We start from the raw sequence: 20,917 nt of genomic DNA on the forward strand, positions 1-20,917 counted from the left end.
GTTTCTGTGGGGTAAGCAGTTAAAAGCCAAAAACACAACTGGCTCATCAAACCAAGCCTAGTAAAATGCACAGGACAGGGAAAGCTAGGGCACCAGGCAAAATGTGTGTGTTTCAGGAAACCAGGGGACAAGTATCCCTGAGGTAGAAAAGGCAAGAACAAAATGCAGCAAGCAAATTTCACTAAAGGTGCGAGTAGAAATTACTGCACACAGTCAGTATCTGCACATATGTGTAAGTGCGAGGTGTATATGCATGAGGCTTCCCAATTGTCGGAAGTCTGTGATCTCCCCTCACCAGAAAACAAAATCAGAAATAAACCCCAATATAATAACTTGAATGTCCCTTAAATGATTTAAAAGGTTTCACTTTTTCTTTGGAATGTTTTTCCTTAAATGTTCTTTGGAATAGACTAGGTTTCCTAGAGAGGTCATGAAGAAATTATAATATATGACACCTTTATAATATATAATATTTTGACCCACTCCATTATAGCATTTCTGTAGTCCTGTCAGCGAGGCTAAGCAGAAGATTAGAGGTTACTCATGTAGAAAGCATGACCTTCTGACTTAAGACTAACGTGCAAGTATCCAAGATACATGCTTTTTTGCTTTAAGATATTTTCTTCATTTACATTTCAAATGCTATCCTGAAAGTCCCCTATACTCTCTCCCCACCTTGCTTCCCTACCCACCCACTCCCACTTCTTGGCCCTGGCATTCCTCTGTACTGGTCATATAAAGTTTGTAAGACTTGGGGGCCTCTCTTCCCAGTGATGGCTGACTAGGCCATCTTCTGCTACATATGCAGCTAAAGACACAAGCTCTGGGGGTACTGGTTAGTTCATATTGTTGTTCCACCTATAGGGTTGCAGACCCCTTCAGCTCCTTGGGTACTTTCTCTAGCTCCTCCATTGGAGGCCCTGTGTTCCATGTAATAGCTGACTGTGAGCATCTACTTCTGTGTTTGCCAGGCACTGGCATAGCCTCACAAGAGACAGCTATATCAGGGTCCCTTCAGCAAAATCTTGCTGGCATATGCAATAGTGTCTGTGTTTGGTGACTGATTATGGGATGGATCCCTGGGTGGGATAGTCTTTGGATGGTCCATCCTTTCGTCTTAGCTCCAAACTTTGTCTCTGTAACTCCTTCCATGGGTATTTTTTCCCTATTCGAAGAAGGAATTAAGTATCCACCTGTTGGTCTTCCTTCCTCTTGATTTTCTTGTGTTTTGTAAATTGTATCTTGGGTATTCTACGTTTCTGGGCTAATATCCACTTATCAGTGAGTGCATATCAAATGAGTTCTTTTGTGATTGGGTTACCTCACTCAGGATGATATCCTCCAGATCCATCCATTTGCCTAAAACTTTCATGAATTCATTGTTTTTAATTGCTGAGTAGTACTCCATTGTGTAAATGTACACATTTTCTGTATCCATTCCTCTGTTGAGGGACATCTGGGTTCTTTCCAGCTTCTGGCTATTATAAATAAGGCTGCTATGAACATAGTGTCCTTATTACCAGTTGCAACATCTTCTGGGTATATACCCAGGAGAGGTATTGCTGGATCTTCTGGTAGTACTATGTCCAGTTTTCTGAGGAACCCCCAGACTGATTTCCAGAGTGGTTGTACAAGCTTGCAATCCCAGCAGCAATGGAGGAGTGTTCCTCTTTCTCCATATCCTCGCCAGCATCTGCTGTCACCTGAATTTTTTATCTTAGCCAATATGCTTTTAATCAGATTGATTTAAATGTTTTTAGCATAATTTGCCAAAGAAATATAAGAAGGTGCACTGATACTTCCTCCTACCTATCTCTGAATTCCTCATTGGTAACAGAGAGAGGCCAGCCTCTGACACTCAGTATTTGTCTGCGGTAGACATATTCCAGAAAGCATGTCAGTGAAAACAGCCAAGTCCTGGGTCCAGCCCGAAGGAAAGTGTCATAGGGAAGGAGACAGTGGTGTCTGAGGATGAAAGGCGGTGGGTTTACCATCCCACCTCCTGGTCTATGCCCCTTTCAGGCCCTTCTGGTTCTGGCATCATAACTGCCAAGGGTCAGGTGATTATACATCTTCCATAGGAGGAATTTTTTTTAATGGTGTATGTAGAGACAAGACCTCTATAACAGAGAGAGACTACTTTCAGCATTGTTACATCAAAGTCAGAGAAACTCCCAGTACCCGGCAAATAACTCAGCATCTTGATGCCACACAGGATAGGGGGAGCAACGGAAATCTGAATGTTTGGATATTGTAAAAATGTGCAAACCACATCTTTTCTCAGAAAAGAAGAACTCCCATGGCAATTTTTTTTCAAAAGACAAAGTAAATGTTGAGTGGCTTAGCCTCACTTCACACATCTAATCTCGGAGTCAACGTCTTTGGCGTTTTACAGAATGGTCAGGGGAAGCCACGTATATGGTCTTCATGCTCTGCCCTCAATTCTTTTAAAAAAAGAATGTGGTTAAGTCCTTATAGCCAAATCACACTAACTAAAACTTATTTTAAGACAAAAAAAAAAGAGCTAGGCACAGAGACAAATGTTAATCTGCCAGGGTGGTGATGACATCTGAATACGGGCTCAGCTGTTCCACAGAAGGCTGTAACACATGACAAACTGCAGTGTCTTCTCTTCTTATGGAAGGGATCATCTTCCCACAATGGGCCACTGAGGGGTAATTAGCATTTTTGACATGACCGAGTTGGATTGCTTAAGCATCTAGATAATTCTGTGTCCGCGTTTCTGCAGATTTTTCCTGTAAATGGGTCATGGTTGTCAAGTCTTCCCATTTTGGAAGTCTCGGCTCTAAAGATGATAAGCATGGTATGAGGTACAGTCTCAATGACTCACTTTTATTGGACATTTTATTAAACCTCACCTAATATTAATATGAGCAAAAATTGTTGAAAAGGAGAAGATATGGTATGAGAAGAAGGTAATTTGGGCACGGCAAATGATGTTTTGGATTATTAGGGGCAGTATATGTCAGTACCAACACCATTATATTGAAGCATCTTTTCCCTTCCATTTCAAAAACAAACACTGCCCTGCTTGACTTGACATGTGCTAGCATCACGGTGTAAAGAAAATAGAAACTTGAAACAGAAGGTCATCAGTGGAGAGCAGCATGCAAGACTTAATAAGATTTGAGTCTTTTAAAAGTGTATTTATTTATATGTATGTGAGTGATCTGTCTTCACACACACCCAGAAGAGGGAATCAGATCCCATTACAGATGGCTGTGAGCCACTATGTGGTTGCTGGGAATTGAACTCCGGTCCCCTGGAAAAGCAGCCAGCCCTCTTAACAACTGAGCCGTCTCTCCATCCCATGATCTTGAATCTTCATAGAGATGTATTAATTCTTTTTAAATATAAGAATAACAAATATTTTTTGTTTGTAAAGTACATAAAATGGGTCCAAAAACTCAGAATTATTTCCTACCCTAAACCAGGATATTTACCTCTAAAAACTCTAACGCTGCACCTGTCTACTCTCTCCATCTCTCCTGTTCCTGCTGGGTGACAAAGACCCCCTAAGCATGGCTCAGGGTTGGGCCTTCTGAAGCAGACATTTGCCATTACTACACAACTCTTTTTGCACCTCAGAATTCTCAGCTACCAAATGAAGAACATTTTCCTTATAGTCTCAATGACATACTTCCCAAGAGCTTCCTTGTGCTCCTTGAAGAAGGCACACGGCCCTCAGAGTGTCTGTGATGCTCTCAGCTTATTTGAAGTGAAGTACATTTGGCGTAACACCATACAGTGTGTGCCTGGAAGTGAAGTGTGCTTCCGAAGTGTGTGCCTGGAAGTGGAGTGTGCTTCCCAAGTGTGTGCCTGGAAGGGGAGTGTGCTTCCCAAGTGTGTGCCTGGAAGTGGAGTGTGCTTCCCAAGTGTGTGCCTGGAAGTGGAGTGTGCTTCCAAAGTGTGCCTGGAAGTGGAGTGTGCTTCCAAAGTGTGCCTGGAAGTGGAGTGTGCTTCTGAAGCTCAAATTCTGTTTTCTCTTTTCCAGGTTTCTTTTCTCCATGGAAAACTCCAAAGCCTGTAAGTTGGAATTCCCATGTGTCCTTATTTATTTCTATCTACTTTGTATGCCTGGTAAATAAAACAGGGAATTGACCTTAAATGTTCTTCCAGCCCTGAGATTGATTCCAGGATATCAGAAGAACAGACCCTGTGAGCATTTCTGCCCTTTCTTGTCCTCAAATACAGAGAAAAGTCATCTTATTTTCTATAATTATGTCCATTTTTAAATGTTTTGTATGCTAAATTTGTATCTTATAGATGATTTTTTAAAAGGATTTTTTTAACTGTGACACAAAGAATACTTATGAACAAAATACTAAATATGACCTGTTTCCACTTTCATGTTCTGACAACTTAGTAACAGGTTTTAATACATACTTGATATAATTAATGCCGGTTACATATGAACTGTAAGGTATGGTGAGCCAAAAAGACACTAACAATATACTATACAATGAGCCTTACCAGTCAGTGCTGCGGCTCACTTCTACCAGGATATGCACATCTGCATGGCCACCTTTACCAGCCATCCAATACAAGAATAACTCATCTTACACTTCTGTAATTGTCCCATTACAAAATAGGCATCAACAGTTTCAGTATGATGTGACAAAAATACCTTTATAAACCTTTTGTTTTTCTTTTCACAAACACTATATTATCACGTAGTCACATTAAATTTTCAAATTTTGTAGGAGGGCTTGTCCTACAAATTAAATTGGTTTCCAAACATTTCTTTTCATTTTTATTTACATTCTAATGTCTATAGAAAGAAATATGTATATATATATGCACTTACATTCTAGCTCTGTATAGATAAGTAATATATCCTGAATATATATTTATATGTATCATTGTATATAATATACATGGTAAACATGACAATCACTTAGAGTAGTGTTTCTAAGATTCTTCAGATACTGGTGACCTCTACCATCACCTAACCTCTCTGGTTCTACTTCTCTTTTAAAGATACTGAAACATTACACCAGCACAAGAAATTAGTGACTTCCAATAATGATCTTACAAAACTAGGTTAGCTAAGTGGGCTTGGCAGTTAGAGTCTTCATTTGTCCTAAGGTTGAAACGACCAAGTTGTATTAGCACTATAAGAAAATGCCCAGGATAATAACTAGCCTACAATGAGGAACGTCTTATTTGGGGTCTATTATGACGGTTCCTGCCTATGACTGACTGACTGGGATGCTCAAAGCATGTGTAGCAAGCAGCACCTCATGGCAAGAAAGCTTTTTTCGTCACAATCCAGGGAGCAAAGAGAAAAAGGAATGGTTAGAGCCTTACAGTCCTCTTTGAGAATACACTCCTGGCATGTTCTCTCTCTCCCGAGTCCCACTGCTTCCCAGGCATGCTGATCCAGGGGCCAAGTCTTTACAACATGGACAGTCAACACCCAACCTATGCCAGTATCAACCACCTGTTTCCTAAGCCATGTTGGTTTTCTGGATCTCCTTTTCCTGTGACTTAGAATATGCTACCCTTATAGAATGTCCAAATCCTACAGCTGGACAGATTCAGTGGCAAAGCAGGACATGCACAAAGTAGATCCTCACTTAGGAAATCTGCTCAGCTGGTCTACAGAATACATCAGAGGGAAAGCAGCGTGCCTTGAACTTAGTAAATCATTTAATGATGTAAGCAACTTTGAAAGAGGTATTTTTAAATGCATGACATGAAATGTGGTGTATCTTGCCCAGCTTCTAAATAGTTCCATTCCCAACTCAAATCTGGGCTCTGGGGTTATACACATTTGATTTACCAGAAACCTTGCAGCCTCATCATAGTGTGACAATTATGCAATCTAGTGATTTTCTTACATGTACTACAGTCACACAAATTATGTCATTTGGCATAATTACAGCATTTGCCATCATTATAGTAATTATACCCATAGTCAATAATTCCCCAAAAGGCTTTATAGAACCCAGCGTACAATTAATCCTGAACCTGTGCATCTTTACAAGAGCTAAGGCCTGGACCTCCAGATTGCAGGCTGAGTAAATATGCAAGGCCTTTGATTTAATGTCCTCCACATTTCTACACAAAACTCCTTGGACTAAGGTCCAGTCAGTTGAAATGTAGACTCTTAAGCATTCTTCCCAGGTTCGTGCCACTGCTTCTCCTCATTGGTTTATGACCTTAAAGTAGCTGTTTAAGACCCTGTGTTTCAAAGACCATATTTGTAAAATGAAAGTAATGCTAATACCCTCTTGTTTGTCGCTGTGGGGATTCTGAGCTAATCCACAGAAAGTGCTTACAATCATGTTTGAACGTGTTGAGCTCAAACATATAAACATCTATCACTGTGGAAAGCAGATGCCAGTGCACAAACCCTTAGCACGTAAATCACTCCACAAAATGAATACAATGTGCTAAATTGTTAATTAAGACAAATATACCATATCCACCGTGTCTGGGTTCAGACACCAGTCTTCTAAGTAAGACTAATGACATGCTCAGTGAGGAAACGTCCTAATTGAGACCTGGCCTCTGCCTTGGTCTCAGCCACGTGCTACTCAAGCACTTAACAAGTAAGATGCTGGTCATAATGAGTTCTCCTTGTCTCCATGTGGCAGGATCGTGGTGTATGTTTCAAGGAGTCAAACCCAATGCCTTCTTTTCCCAGCCCCACCTAACACAGTACAGGAGTAGGTTCAGCTTGTTAGGTTGTGTTTATCCTGCTCTCAAAGGGAAGAAAACAAATTGTAGAAATATTTTGTTGGGGGAAAGCCTGTCTCCTTCCTAAGCTCTCTATTTGCTATATACAACCAAGAACCAGAAACTGGGGATAAAGCAATTCCCACACTGACCTTCTCTGTTTTATTGTTGGTTGTCTGGGTGTAGACTGTATGTTTTCTCTAGCCACTCTTAGTTCAGAGGCTGTGCTGAACTATGAACCATAGTGTCAGGTATTCATTCATTCATTCATTCATTCATTAGCCATTCATTAGTTCAAAGAGAGCAAAGTTTCTCCCACACATAGAAAATAACTTCATTTCCATTGTCAGTCTCATGAGTCGTTTACAAATCACCCTAGTTATGGTCACTGCTGAGACAAGCGCATCCCAATAAGCCTAGTTATAAGATAAATGTTAGGCAAATAGGATAAACTGAACTACCCAAGGCCAGAAAGACAATGGTACAATAAGTAACACCCATGGCCCTGAGCAATGGGACAGGATCTGAATTCAAGGTACTTGTGGAATCTAGAAACCAAGATCTCTTAGTCAACAGAACTAACCCTCCAGCCTCAGCACAGTGTATCTCTAAGCCAAGGAAAAGGTTTTCTCAATCCTAAGTAAGCTTATTTTGAGGGAGCAGTCTAGTAGCTACATGGGGGAGAAGACTAGATATCTACTTTTCCACAGACGTGGATTTTGTACTCTCCAGTTTTTAAAGCACCCCTGACAGAGTGACTGGAGGTTTGATGAATGTCATTGAAAGAAGTTATGGATGCTTTACCAGGCATGACCTGGAATTTTGACTAATTTCCCAACCTCTGGGCTATAGAAATTGTAGAATTTGTCAATCTGCCACAGAGAATTTCCCCTAAAATGCCCAAAGCATTATTTGTTCTTTTAGCTTTATGACTGCTTTTTAGAAATACCAATATTTCTCCAGAAGCGTAGTCCCTTCAGAGGTTATACATGAGTAATATGCACACCAGCAAAACACATGTGGATACTAGAAAACCCCAGCAAAAGATGAAGGGGGGGGTGCGTTTCCTGAAGTCCCATGTTGACAAGTGGGATGTTAACCCATCTTAGATCTTATTTCTAATGTATTTACTCTTTAGTTTTTATTGTCTTAAGATTAAGAATCAGAACTGAGAATGTCACAGGTGAAATGTACCTACATGGCACCTGAAAGCAGTCAAACTGACCACTTTTAAAAGCTGGGTCTTTAAACACAACTGTGGACCGTGACCTGGTACATCATACAAAGACACTATAATGGATGAAAAGAAAACTCTCTTCCTATATAAATGTTTCTATTAAATTTGAAATACACACTTAAGGGTTTTTACTAAGTAGAAGTAAAAACCCCTATGAGCACAAAATTATATTTGATTTTTATGATGCTTACAAGATTTGTTCCCAAAGTGATATAGTCTAAACCAGATACCCCTGTTAGAAGTATAAGTTGGTTCTGACCAAGATCTGTTGCTGGACCTCAGGTAAGCCAATTACCCTGTCTATGCTTCTAGAGGTTATATTTAATGTGAGGCAGCTGAACTCATCCTTGCCAGCTATTAAAAAAAAAAAAAATTGAATGAAAGCTTGGGCAGGATCCCATACAGAAAACCATTTAAATCCAGTCTTGCTGGATTAAAACTCAATAGCCTACTTGTTTCCAAGTTTACTACGTTTAGTTTCAACTTTGACCCCTACCACAGTTCCAGGTGGGTGGGATGGGCAAAGGGATCGTTACTGTCACTCACAGCATGTCTGGAGAGGACAGGTGTCTGTGGTCACTCACATCCCTCCCAGCCTTCAGTATTGGTAACTGGCAGGTAGAGGTGGGAGTTGGAATTCTGACGAAAATATAGCCCGTGTAAAAAACAAGAGCAAGAAAATAGAATAGGAAACAGGAAGCTGTATAAACATACCAGTTTTTTAGATGTCCCTATATTTTAATTACATGTTCATTAATTTATAACTCTTGAATACCTACTATAGATAGAATCTTTATTAACAGTTGGGAAAGGTAAGTGTTGCTGTAGCATGGCCCAAATGGTTAGGCCGACTCTTCTAGAAAAGGATGTGTTTATCTGTAGCTAGTATCCAGGTAACATGAGGGAGAGGATGCAGATAGAAGGAGAAAGAGAGAGAGAGAGGGTCTGCAAAGCCTCTGAGGCAAGAAAGAGTGCAGGGGAGCCAGGGAAGGACATGAGTAAAGGGAGCTGAACTCACATCCTCATGGGAACTTGGCCTTGATCCTGAGAACTGTACTGACCCTGCACAGGCAAGGTCCAGGTACAAGAGGCTATCACCATTGCACTTTACACATACTGCCTGCTTTTTAAAGGGAGAGAGGCAGGAATCAAGTTTGAAGGACGAGTTACTGGTCGAGTCAAGGTGAAACTAGCAGTAACAACAGCCTTCATGCTAAAAGGCTGTGCTAGTTCCAGCTTCATGTATGTCCCAAGCTATGGTGGGGATCAGGGGTCATGCATGGCCAATTAGGAAGCAGTTAGCTATAATGCTAATGGAGATATTTTAGGGGAGACCTTATGACACCCACAGTGTATGAGACTTCCTAGAAGACTGCAGTTCATTGGTCCCAGATGGTCCTACACATACAAACTTTAGGGGAAGCGATGGAACGGTCTAAGAGACGGCTAGCCTGTACACAGATGTTAAACAAATATGCACAGACTACTTAGATTTCTGTTTTAGAGAAGTATAATAAATTGGGACCATCTTACACTACCCTCTTTCTGAACATATGCACATAAGTTATCTTGGGATGCTATATTTTATAAAGAAAAACAAATCAGAGAAATGAAGAGTTTACCAAAGACCCCTAGCTAATCCATGGCAAGGGTATATAAGTTTGCTTCCAATCCCAGGCACTACCTTTACTTACAGAAATCTGTGTTACATTCTTACATAGAAAAGGAGGGGTGTGTACCAAACTGTTCCTGGGGGCAAAAGTCCACAAGGCAAGGAGGTCTTTTGTAAAGGTAACAAGGGAAATCACCATGCTGAACCCACCATCGGTTGTGCTCTCTGCTCTCCTTTTCTTTTAGATGATGGACCGGTGGGAGAACCAAGGCAGTCCTCAAACAAGTTTATCTGCTCCGGCCGTCCCGCAGAACCTGCCCTTCCCGCCTGCCCTTCACAGGAGCTCCTTCCCTGATTCAACAGAGGCCTTTGACCCACGGAAGCCTGACCCATATGAGCTCTACGAGAAATCGAGAGCCATTTATGAAAGTAGGCGTAAGTGACAGCCATGGAAAGCAAGGGTACACTGATAGCGGCCGACACCAGCCTGGGGGATCCCTGGGGGCTGGATGATCTGGTGGCATGATTTTACCTTCTGAGGCTCCAAGGTATCTCCAGAGTAAGGCGGCCGCTCCACAGTTGTCCTTCGAGCCTGGCTTCTCTTCTGCGTAATTGCGTTTTAAGTGGGGATACTTTTATTTCTATGAGGTACCGTGTGAATGTTTCCATACATGCACATATTATAGAATGATCTAATCAGGATAATTAGCATAGCAAAGAAAGAATATCTATAATAAGAACAATTTAAACTTTTATCTAAGTTTAAATATTTGTTATGATTAGCTAACATCTCATTGATGTGTGACAGAACTTAGTGCCTTCCTAAGCAATCTCCATACCCATTGACTTCAAGAGCCTATCACTTCTAAAAGTATCTTTGGAGCTTCAGTTGTGTTTGCCCCTAATTCCCTGAAGAATGAGGATGGAGTCTGGTTGCTACTTTGGTTCAAGTCACCAAATAAAATAAAGCACTGTTTGGAACTTCTAATCCATTCAGCCTGACCTTGAATCTAGAGCTTAAATTTTATTGTCTTGGAGCCTTGAAGGCAGTCATTGGAGAAGTCCAGGCCTCGAGTAAAATAAAATTATAGGCAAGTCTTTCCATCTCGGAGGCATGAATCAATTCGTCCCCAAAGCAAGGCGAAGCAGGACCCAATCACTGCTGCCTGAACCTTCTGCTGCCTTTAATGTGCCTGTACATGTGCTGGCTCCCTATCTGAAGACCTTTGGAATTATTTGGGCTTTTGTTGTGTCCCTTCCTCTCCTCTATGCAAACTAAATGACACAGGTGTATAAAACATGACACTGAATAATAACTGGAGAAACAGTGGAGGAATGAAGCGTAGTTGAAAGGCCTTGGTTCCCAATGCTTCCTTTGCACTCTGCTGGCTTCCTTTTCTTCCACCCCCTCCACCAGCAGATGGGTTCTGACTTCATCACATGCATCAGGCATGGGAAGTTCTCAGCCCTGTGTGATCTCAGGGGATCTAGAAGCCGCTTGCTCCTTTGATGAGTTCAGGGGCTGAGAATTATACACCCAGCTGGTCAAGGGAAAAGCAAACATTACACCTTTCCCCTACCCTCTGTGACAAACAGTTCATGGAAGTCATTTTGGTTGTTAGGACAACAGGCCATTGAGAAATCATTTTCATCAGAATGAGCCCGCACGTGCACACACTTTTAAATAACCAGTTACATCCAATTTCCTGGGTTTTGTTCTGCCTTCTCTGGATAAATGACTGAGATATCTTGAGGGGTTGCGTTCTTCGAGCATCTGCTACAGTAAAGTCAGAGCATAGTGGGCAGTTATCACTGAATGATGAACGGTATACATTTGGATTACTGGTGCTCATTAAATTGGGAGAAAAAAAAAAACCACAAAGCTATGAACCCATCCCTTAATGTATTTCTACTTCATCAAGTATTTATTGAATACTTACTTTGCTCTCAGCACTGTGGCAAGACACCAGAAAAGAACAGTATGCCCTGGTCTAGCAAATCTAATGGGGAAAGAAACAAAGGTGTAAATGAGTAGAAGAAGATACAATAGATGCCCCTGCTTTCACGAATCAAGCACATCTCTGGACTAGGATCATCCCCACGTCCTTGGCTTGCTTAATTGCATTCGGGGGCTATGAGGAGTTGCTTCCTCCTGGTGTTGTCCTTTGTTGGTCTTCTGCTTCTATCTTTGTGTGGTTTCAAGTCAATGCAAAGCTGGATGACTCAGGACAGAGGCCACATTTATATTGTTTCCAGCGTCTTCTGTCTGAGAGTGCCTAAGACAATCATGCCCTCAGTTTCGCAACAGGAGTTGTATAAGACCCTTATTCAACCCTAAAGCAGTAAGGATTTCTGTAGGGAGCATCAGCCATTTCGCTTCTGTTCGCTGCCCCTCTCTTCCTCCCATAGCATCCTGGATCTGAGCAAAGCAGCTACCTCAACCTCCTTTGCCACTCCCCACCCCCACCCCCACCCCCAAAGAGCTTTTATACCCCTCTGCAGCAGCAGCAGCAACAACAGCAAGACCAACAGTCCCTCCCCCAGAACCTGAGCCCACAGCAGTGCAAAGCCCACTGGCCTGTGTCCATCAACCCTCTAAGGTTTCAAGGTCACAGGCTTGTTTCAGGCCACACCTCTCAGGAAGCTCATTTCCTCCCCTCCTGTACCAGGTTACCTCCTAACACTCAGTGGGGTGTGAATGAAACAGGTGAACAAACATCTGTCCCTGAAGGTGGAGGAGCCCTGTGAGCAAGGTTTTCTGTACTTGCTATACAAGCAAACAGCCCAGCGCCCTTTGGTTCTCTCTTACCTTGCCCATTTCCAAATATTAAGACGTTTCATTCTCTCACATTTTTAAAGTAATACCTGTTTTTTAGTTTATTTAGGCAATCTCACAAAATTGCCCAAGCTAGCTTTACACTGGCAACCTCCCTCCTCAGCTTCCCAAACAGCCATACCACAATGCTATGAAAAACTTAACTAATGATTGGAAAGCGCAGCCTAAGCTAAGCCCGACCTAACAGGACTTTCAACACAGTGGTCAGGAAGCATATCAAGCCCAAATAAAAGTCCAGATTTACAATTTTTCACTGCAAAACCCTTCTTCTGTGCAAATTCCTTTTGAATCATGTCCACGAGCTTTAAGTTCAGATCTACTGCTTCTTCTGCCTGGAATGTGCTTCCTGAGAGAAAACAGAATGGGTAAGAATGAGGACAGTTCAGAATAGAATCCTGCTCTAATCTGTACACTTTGAAGTTTCCCTGATTTAATGCAGATCCTGGTAATCCTTCCTTACAACCCTGCCAGGACACACTAAGAGTTTTGTTTTCACACTCTGAACTGGGTTGCAGTCTCCAAATAGAAAGATGCCCCTCCCTCCACCTACAAGCCTGGGCTCTACAGAGCTGCAGAATGTTTGGGCTCTGTAAAATTGTAAAGAACTATTTGGATTCAAGTCACTGTTCCCCCTGTAAATGATGGAAATTTATCAAATGATGGAAATTCTGCCGTGCCTCATTTGACTCCTAATTAGATTAAGTTGACAGTTTAATGTACGTGCATAGGGCATCTTAATAAAGATGTACTCCTTGGGGAAACTGTGATTTTAGACAAAGAAAGACAGCCATAGGCTAGTAGAGAGCCATGAAGCGGGGCGTGGCACGTGGGTAATCTGAGAGGAAGCTGCACCACCTCTGAGCTTCATGAGATGTTCTAAGGTGAGGAGACACCAGAAGAAAGGAAAGAAAATAAGAAAAGCCTCTACCCACAGGCACGCGGGGTGGTGCCTGTCATTTGAAAGCACAATGCCCAGAGATGGCCCCCCAAGAATCCACATCAACCACCAAGAGTGTATGAAACACTCAACATGTATCTAAAACTCTGCTAGGCACTCAAGAGAGAAAATTCACAAGAACTCATGTCTAAATAGAAAATTAAGGCGAAATACATAGAGAAACAGTTTCTGAGCAAGACTGCCTTGTGGCACACAATAAATAACATTAGGACTTGAATGTGTGCAGTGGTACAGTAAAAATAACTACACTGCTGGTAGTTCCCCAGCTTCTGTGTACAGGCCCACCTTGGCCCTTGGATAAGCATGCTATTGTGGCCTTTTCTGATGAACCTCACTAAGGAGGGAACTTTCTTTGCAAGCACAAAAGGAGCAGCTTAAGCATTCCTAGTGTTGGGCCACGGAGGAGGTTTCTAACAGGGAGTGGGAAAGTTATTCCTAAAAACCCTTACTGCTTCATCCCTCCCCACATGTTCTGTATGGATGATGCTAGCCTTGTTCCAACCTCATATTTCCCCATGGACAATGGTTTTTGATAGTGACCAATGAGACCATGTGGGGTAACGGCACCTGAGATTTCCTGGGGTGCCCTGGTCTTGATTATCTTGTTATGGTTATTAATAGTTTCTCTGTCATTCTCCAAAGACCATCTTTATTTGAATGATGAATCATATAAATTTCATTTACGAGCCGGGCGTGGTGGCACACGCCTTTGATCCCAGCACTTGGGAGGCAGAGGCAGGCAGATTTCTGAGTTCGAGGCCAGCCTGGACTACAAAGTGAGTTCCAGGACAGCCAAGGCTATACGCAGAAACCCTGTCTCGAAAAACCAAAAAAAATTAAAAAATAAAAAATAAATTTCATTTACTACATGGCCTATTCAAGAAATAGCCATCATGGCTAATGAAAGTATATTTCTAATGTATAGATCCTGACAACAAGTTTTAACATTAAAACTAAGAAAAATACTTTCCCAGTTACTTAGTCAAGTAATTTATTTAACTAATAAAGTTTTTGCCTCTACAAGTTTTATCTCTAACTAGTTTTAGGATGACTATTTCAGTAGCTTGTTTTGGTAATCAAATTTCCAGTGAATGCCACGCCCCGGCCCCCATACCTAAAAGTGTAGACATGTTCAGATCTTGAACATGGCAACCTTAAATAGAGAAAAACTATGTTAGGAAATTTTGCACAGTTAGTATCAGTCGATTGCCATCTGAGTTCTTAACACACCGGCTAAATCCAATTCAACATTGCAATAATCCCTGCACTGAAAGGCACTTAATCTTGCCTGGCTCTGCCCCCCTAGGAAAGATTAGATCTAGATAACAACACATGCCAATCACATCTCCTCCTGCAAGCTGGCAAGGCAGCGGGAAGAGCTTTCTAAGGAAAGTGAGTGCTGCACGCTTTGGGCTTTTACAACCTAAGGCTCCAGCTCGTCTAAGGAAGCTTGATTGAGGAAGGGAGAGCCTTGTCTAATTACCTCGGTTTTCCTAAGGCCAGGTTTAGTCTAAGAGTTCAGCTTTTCAATATCAAGTTATAGGGAGATTTTTTTGAGCACACTCTAAAATGTAGCTGAAGCAGAAGAGAGGGTCCAAACTAGAATAATGAATGAAAAGCCCCCTCCCCTGACACTCTTCCTCACTGCCTGTCCCTTGCTCTGAAGCAGAAATACATCACCACTGAAGGCGCCCAAACTTTTTTTTTTCCTCTTTGCCTTGGACCTTGGTTACTATAAATAACAATTTAAGAAGTTCAATTTTTCCATACTCCTTTGTGATATCACTCAAGAGTACGATCATAAACATGTCAAGGGCTTGTCTGTCTGATGACTCCGAAGGCAGAGCATCTTTAAAGCAGAAGTTCTCTGAAATTTCTCCAAGAATAGCTCACACCATTGACTTTTCTTTCCAGAAATTAGAAACCATAATAAACCACCTGGTTCTTCCTGGCAAAGTAGCAATCAGAAGTACCCACGGGTCAGAAAAGAGCCTAAGGGGATGAAAATGTTTTTCAGTAGCACACCCAAAATTACAATCTATAACAAATCAAGGTAGGCAAATGTGGCTGCCACGATATGGCTTCTCCCCTTCCCTTTGCTCGTTCATTATTGATCTGCCCCTTGCTCTGTGTAATACACACACAGTTCATGCTGTTCCCAGAGAAGTACTTATATTTCCTGAGAAGAGGCTTCTTCCTTGTTATTTGTGAACAATAGGTGGAGTTTGTAACACCTCCCATCCTAATCAAAGAGCCATTAGGCAAATGTGTCATCAAAATGACACCATCTACCACAGTACACTGCCAGAGACTCAGGAAAGTGATGTTGGAGAGGCCACATCACACAATACAGGAGCCTTCCCCAGCACTCAAAATGAGAGCCCTCAAGCATATGTGAGTCCATCACTTGAGCTGGCCTGACCCCAGGACCCCTTCTCCATGGGGTCCAGTGCTGATCCTGCATACTGGAAAGGACAGATGTATGGAGGACTCATATGCAGGCTGGTATTTAAATAATCATAATAGTGCATCTTGCCACCCAGGGAGCATACTTGCAACTGAACACGAGCCTTAGCCCTGGTCCACATTGCCTAGACAGTAATGATGTTCCTCACGCTTAATTAAATTACCTCTTGTACGTGTTCTCTCAAGCACAATCTTATTTTAGTGAACTATTAAAATAAGATGAAATGTTAAAAGTATTAAGACACTCTTACCTGTTATTTAACATCAGAATCATAAGAAGAGAGAAAAATATAGCACATTATTATTTTAATGCCCTCAACTATACTATAAATGTAAATTTTCTCTGCCTTTTACCACTCTACCCTTGGTGTAATTTATGTTTATGGTTTGACCTGTGGGGGTGGGGGGGACTGCCTTTTAGTTGGCACTTCTAATATATCACTTTGCTTTGGTAACATTTTGGAAAATGAGGTCGATAAATCCATTAAAGCCGTGTTTGCCATTTTTGATACATAGATCTTAATTAGTTCGGAAATGTGATTTCAAAAATGGTATCTTTAGGAAGCTATTGAGAAAACTGTGAGATATATATATATATCCTTTTAAACTAAGAAATCACCATGACATAAGCTAGTATCATAGACAGCAAGATAAGCATGCTACAGCACAGCTTCCCAAGTTTGCGGGATTAGATAGAATGGCATGGTTTGTGAACTTGTTATATTCGGTAATTTAAAGCTTGGTGCTGCTGAAGTTAGATGAAGAGTGGAAGAGCAGAAAACTGTGAAAACTGGACCCAAAACTTAGTCCTTATCTGAGAGTTCCTCAGTGTGCAAGAGTAGTGTTAGTGCAGGTTCCCTGTGTAACCCAAAGTACTTTTATAAATAAATATGAGTCCATCAGGGCTTCAGTAAATGGAATTAATTACTAAGTGGCAGGTAAGTCCTAGTGAGATTATGATAATATAAAGTGTCGGCTTTACACTGATGGCAGTATCTAGAAGGTAGTAATTTTCCACCCCTGACATGTCTCTGTCTTTCTGATGACAGGACATTTCTAATTCAAAATCCTAGACCACCACAGTAAACATGAAGGCTCTTTAAAAAGGAGCGATCCTGCTAGAAAACTAACTTGTCTTTATATGGCTTACATGGCAGGCATGATCCCTCTGCCCCCCTGGACAAGACTAGCCCACTATGAAAAAGAACTGAGCCCCAGACTGAAACAACCAAATTAAGTCTTATTGTAACATTTTTTTAACTTGTCGATAAAACACTTGTGTTTATAGTACTCCCTGTAATATAGCTCTATTATAAAGTCATGGTAGCCTAACATTGAGATGTTCTGGGCTACATTCCCCTCGATCTGCTTGAATAGTCTTAGGTTGTGCCTCTATAAATTTAATAAAGAATAATCATATATATGATTATATATCATAGTTATATAATTATTTACATGACTGTGATAATAACGTTCTAAAATGTATTCCAACTTAAAACTGACTTACATATTAAACATAAGGAGGAGGGATTTTTTTTTGGTAAGAAAACTTTGCAATTATTTTATCAACAGTGTGTTTCTAGCCTAGAAGAATTTGGTGGTAACTTTTAGTTGATTGTTGGAAATATGGTAAACTATATTAAGTTCATCATAAAAGCAGTAATATTCTGCCACTCTCAGATATCCTAACATAATCCTTATTTGGCTGGGTGCTTATTGGCAAGGTTTATACGCATGTGTCTTCTGCATGCCTCAGATTAAACCCCATCACATGGTTTAGGAATGTGTCTATGGGAAGAACTATAGAGGAAGGTGAAGAATACTTGAAGATTGTAGGAAAAAAAACTGTACCGCTGTGAACAGGAGTGGTAGCACATGCCCCTGAACTCAGCTCCAGAGAGGATGAAGCAGGAAAACCCTGCTCAAGGTCAGCCTGGGCTCTGTCATCTTCCTTGTCTGCAAGAACAAAGGAAAGAAGGAAGACAAAAAGGAGGGCAAAGAGAGGGAGCAACACAAGCATAAGCTTTCACAGTAGTCGTGAAGAGAGAATACATGATTAGATAGCGAGGTTTAATTACAAGCAAGTTAGAAACAAAAAGATATTTTCATGCAACTTTGTATTTCCTGAAAATGATCCTGGTTTAACATACAGAATGAGCTCTGTGAGTCTCTCAGCACTGTGAGCGTATCTGACCATCTGCCCAATGAAGAACACAGCCTGGCAGCCCTGTGTGGTCTCCCCTGTGGGGTGCAATAGCTTCAGAAAGCAGATGAAAACTCAAGGGACAGTTTAGGAATGTCATCTTCTATGCGTTCAATAGTTACTGATATAGTCTGTATTTCTTCAGCACATCTGTGAGGCTGTAGGGAGGACCTGCATGCATCTATCCTTACCCCATGAGAGCAGCTGCTCTCCAAATACTTCCAGTACAGAGGACTAGGATTCCAGAGTCCTAGAATTCTGTGAGACAATGCTACATCTGTTTCATGTTTTTGATGTTAAGGAATTTATGTCGTTAGATATGTTGTAGGCCAAATCATAATTCTAATGTAGGTTCTATGTTGCTAGAATGAGCAAGCTTAACTGAATTGCTTGGGCATAACTTCAGCTCTCCATATTATTAGGAATCTCAAAATATTTGGACTGGTATTAAAACTGTGATCATGATTGAAATATCACTTTTCATCATATTTATGAAAAAGTATCATAATAAGGTTTCAAAGGACTCTTGCTGCATAGATTTTGGGTTCTGAACTGACATTCTTCCAAATAAATAGTCTTATATTGAACATAAAAATCTAATAATATTGGAAATGGTAGTTTTCCGTGCTCATAAAACAATCCATACTCTTTATTTTCATGCATGTGAGAATACATGAACATACCTACTGACACATAGGCAGGTAAATGTATCCACCAACTTCCTTAGATTTTTAGGAACAAGTGAAAAAAGTGTAAACTTGAGCAGAAGATTTGGGTTGGGGGAGTTGTAGTATCAACAAAACAGAAAATAAAGGTGAATTTTAAAATGCCATAAATGAATTTCAACTTTAATTCCCCATTTTCCCATCCAGAACAAGTGCCACCCAGGACCAGTGTTCGAATGGATTCCTCTGGCAAGTATTCAGAATTCACAGTTCTGTGAACACACGTCTTCCACTTTGTGTAACCAGTCATTCTCCTAGATAGTGTCAACTTTTCACTACGTAATATTCACTGTGACAATTAATTCGCCTACATATTCACATATGTTCAAGATAGAGAGCAAGCCTCAGCCCTGTGGGTCTGGATCCTGGCAACAAAAGTCAAAAAGTCATGAAAAAGTCCCTAAGAGACTGTACTTAGAAACAACTGCTGAAGAAACCCTTCAGGTTAGACAGATCTGTGCTGCCCAGCAGAGCAGCTACTAGCTACTAAAATGCTCACGTAGATGAATTATCAAATGTGTCTAATATCCACGCTGGATTTCCCAGACTGAATTCAAAAATAAGCCTTGTCAATTGCTTTATAGTAAGATGGAATTTGGATAATTGTTAAAATATATTATTAAAACTGATATCTGTTAAAAAATTTAAAGTGGCTGCTTAGCAATAATAAATAACTCCTATAATTTATATTTTATTTTAACCAGATAAGTGGAAATAAGAAGGTAGACTATCTCAGGAGAGGAAAGTTAAATATTGCCCCCTAAAAACCTTATTAAAGAATCTGCTAATATAGATTGAAATTATTTTCAGCTTAATGAAATACCTATTATCAACTTGGTTTTTTAAAAAATAATTCTAGTTACAAAACTTATTTTGATACTATTTTAAATTAAGGTACAATATTATAGCTTCTAGTTTAAGAACTTAAGAAATATCTTCTTAATACTTTTACTTGTTTTTTTTTTTTAACTTGTCCCTCCCAAAAACACAATATATAACATTGCCGTAGACACAAAGGAGGAAGAAGAATTAGACTCCCTTCCCTCTCAAGTCCCTAATGAGACCCCCTGAACAGCTGGCTAGACTGCTAGATCTGAGTCCTGCACACTCAGAGCATGTAGACAGCAGTGTCACTTAGTAACAGCTCTGCTTCACATCCGTGGGCCTCAGCACACATCCTAGTGCATTTCCATGGTGACAGCTCATTATCCACCTCAGCGTGCTCTAACACCCCTTGGAGAGTGTGTGCACTGGAGATCATTCATTCCCTAAGTTTCTCTGTCATTTTTTGAGTATGTACAAAACACAGAAGATACGGCTTAGCATCCAAATAATGTCTAAAGTAAGTGTTTAGCTTGGTCTGAAATCTTTAGGCTGTGGCTATTCTTACATCTGACTGAGCTGCTGACTATAAAATCCTTGTAATGTTTAAAAATATCTTATGCCCAGGGAGAAAATGAGGCCTAGTAATTATGTTTAAAATGGAAATCAGGACTTAATGTGGCTTCAGAAAATATACTTCTTGAAAAATCTCCATGTTCAAATGTATTTTATTTAAAAATAAAAGAGGAGAAGGGTTGCCCAATAGCTTGTTATCTTGATATATGTACAAAGTCGTACTTTACATCTAAACTATAAAAGATAAAACTTATTAGTTTGAATACCTTATTCTAATGTGTGACTCAAATTTTCAAGAAAGAACCAATCCAAATATTTTAAGTGTATACATAAATTATCAAAATATAGAAAATCATGACTATATTCAACATCGCTCTCTAATAAAATTTCTTACCTGGTTAAAATAATTTTTCATCAAATTATCAAAGGTAGTCATCAAAGCCAGACAAAGTGAGCCTTGCTAGGGAGTGTCACAGAAACCACATGCAACTTGCCTTGCTTAGGGTATTTCTTTAGAATCCAGGGCCATAAATCAGCAGTATCAATGAGTACAGAAGTCAATCAAATGGAAAAAGACTAAAAAGTCTGTTGAGTTTGTTATTAAAAGGATATAAGAACCTTAATTAAGTCAGGTATGGTGGTGCATGACTCTAACCTCAGCACTTGGGAGGCAGAGGCTAGTGGGAATCTCTGTGAGTTTCAGGCCAGCTTGATCTATAGAGTGAGTTTTGGGTCAGTCAGGGATACACAGATGAACCCTGAGAGAAAGAGAGGGAG

At 40.6% G+C, this 20,917-nt stretch overlaps 1 protein-coding gene across 9 annotated transcripts in view; it reads left to right on the forward strand.

The window, feature by feature from the left end:
- Positions 1-20,917, forward strand: part of Magi2 (membrane associated guanylate kinase, WW and PDZ domain containing 2) — a 1,405,204-nt gene that overhangs the window by 1,221,485 nt on the left and 162,802 nt on the right. For 5 of the 9 annotated variants that reach the window (XM_021191616.2, XM_021191614.2, XM_021191617.2 and 2 more), the window contains 3 exons: positions 4,016-4,047; positions 9,800-9,989; positions 18,890-18,931. In XM_021191616.2, coding sequence (XP_021047275.1) covers positions 4,016-4,047; positions 9,800-9,989; positions 18,890-18,931 — 264 coding nt within the window. The remainder of the gene's footprint in view (positions 1-4,015; positions 4,048-9,799; positions 9,990-18,889; positions 18,932-20,917) is intronic. The other 4 variants (XM_021191615.2, XM_029534897.1, XM_021191618.2 and 1 more) reach the window with 2 other exon arrangements.

Source organism: Mus pahari, chromosome 2 (genome assembly GCF_900095145.1).
Source record: "Mus pahari chromosome 2, PAHARI_EIJ_v1.1, whole genome shotgun sequence".
Classification (NCBI taxonomy): domain Eukaryota; kingdom Metazoa; phylum Chordata; class Mammalia; order Rodentia; family Muridae; genus Mus; species Mus pahari.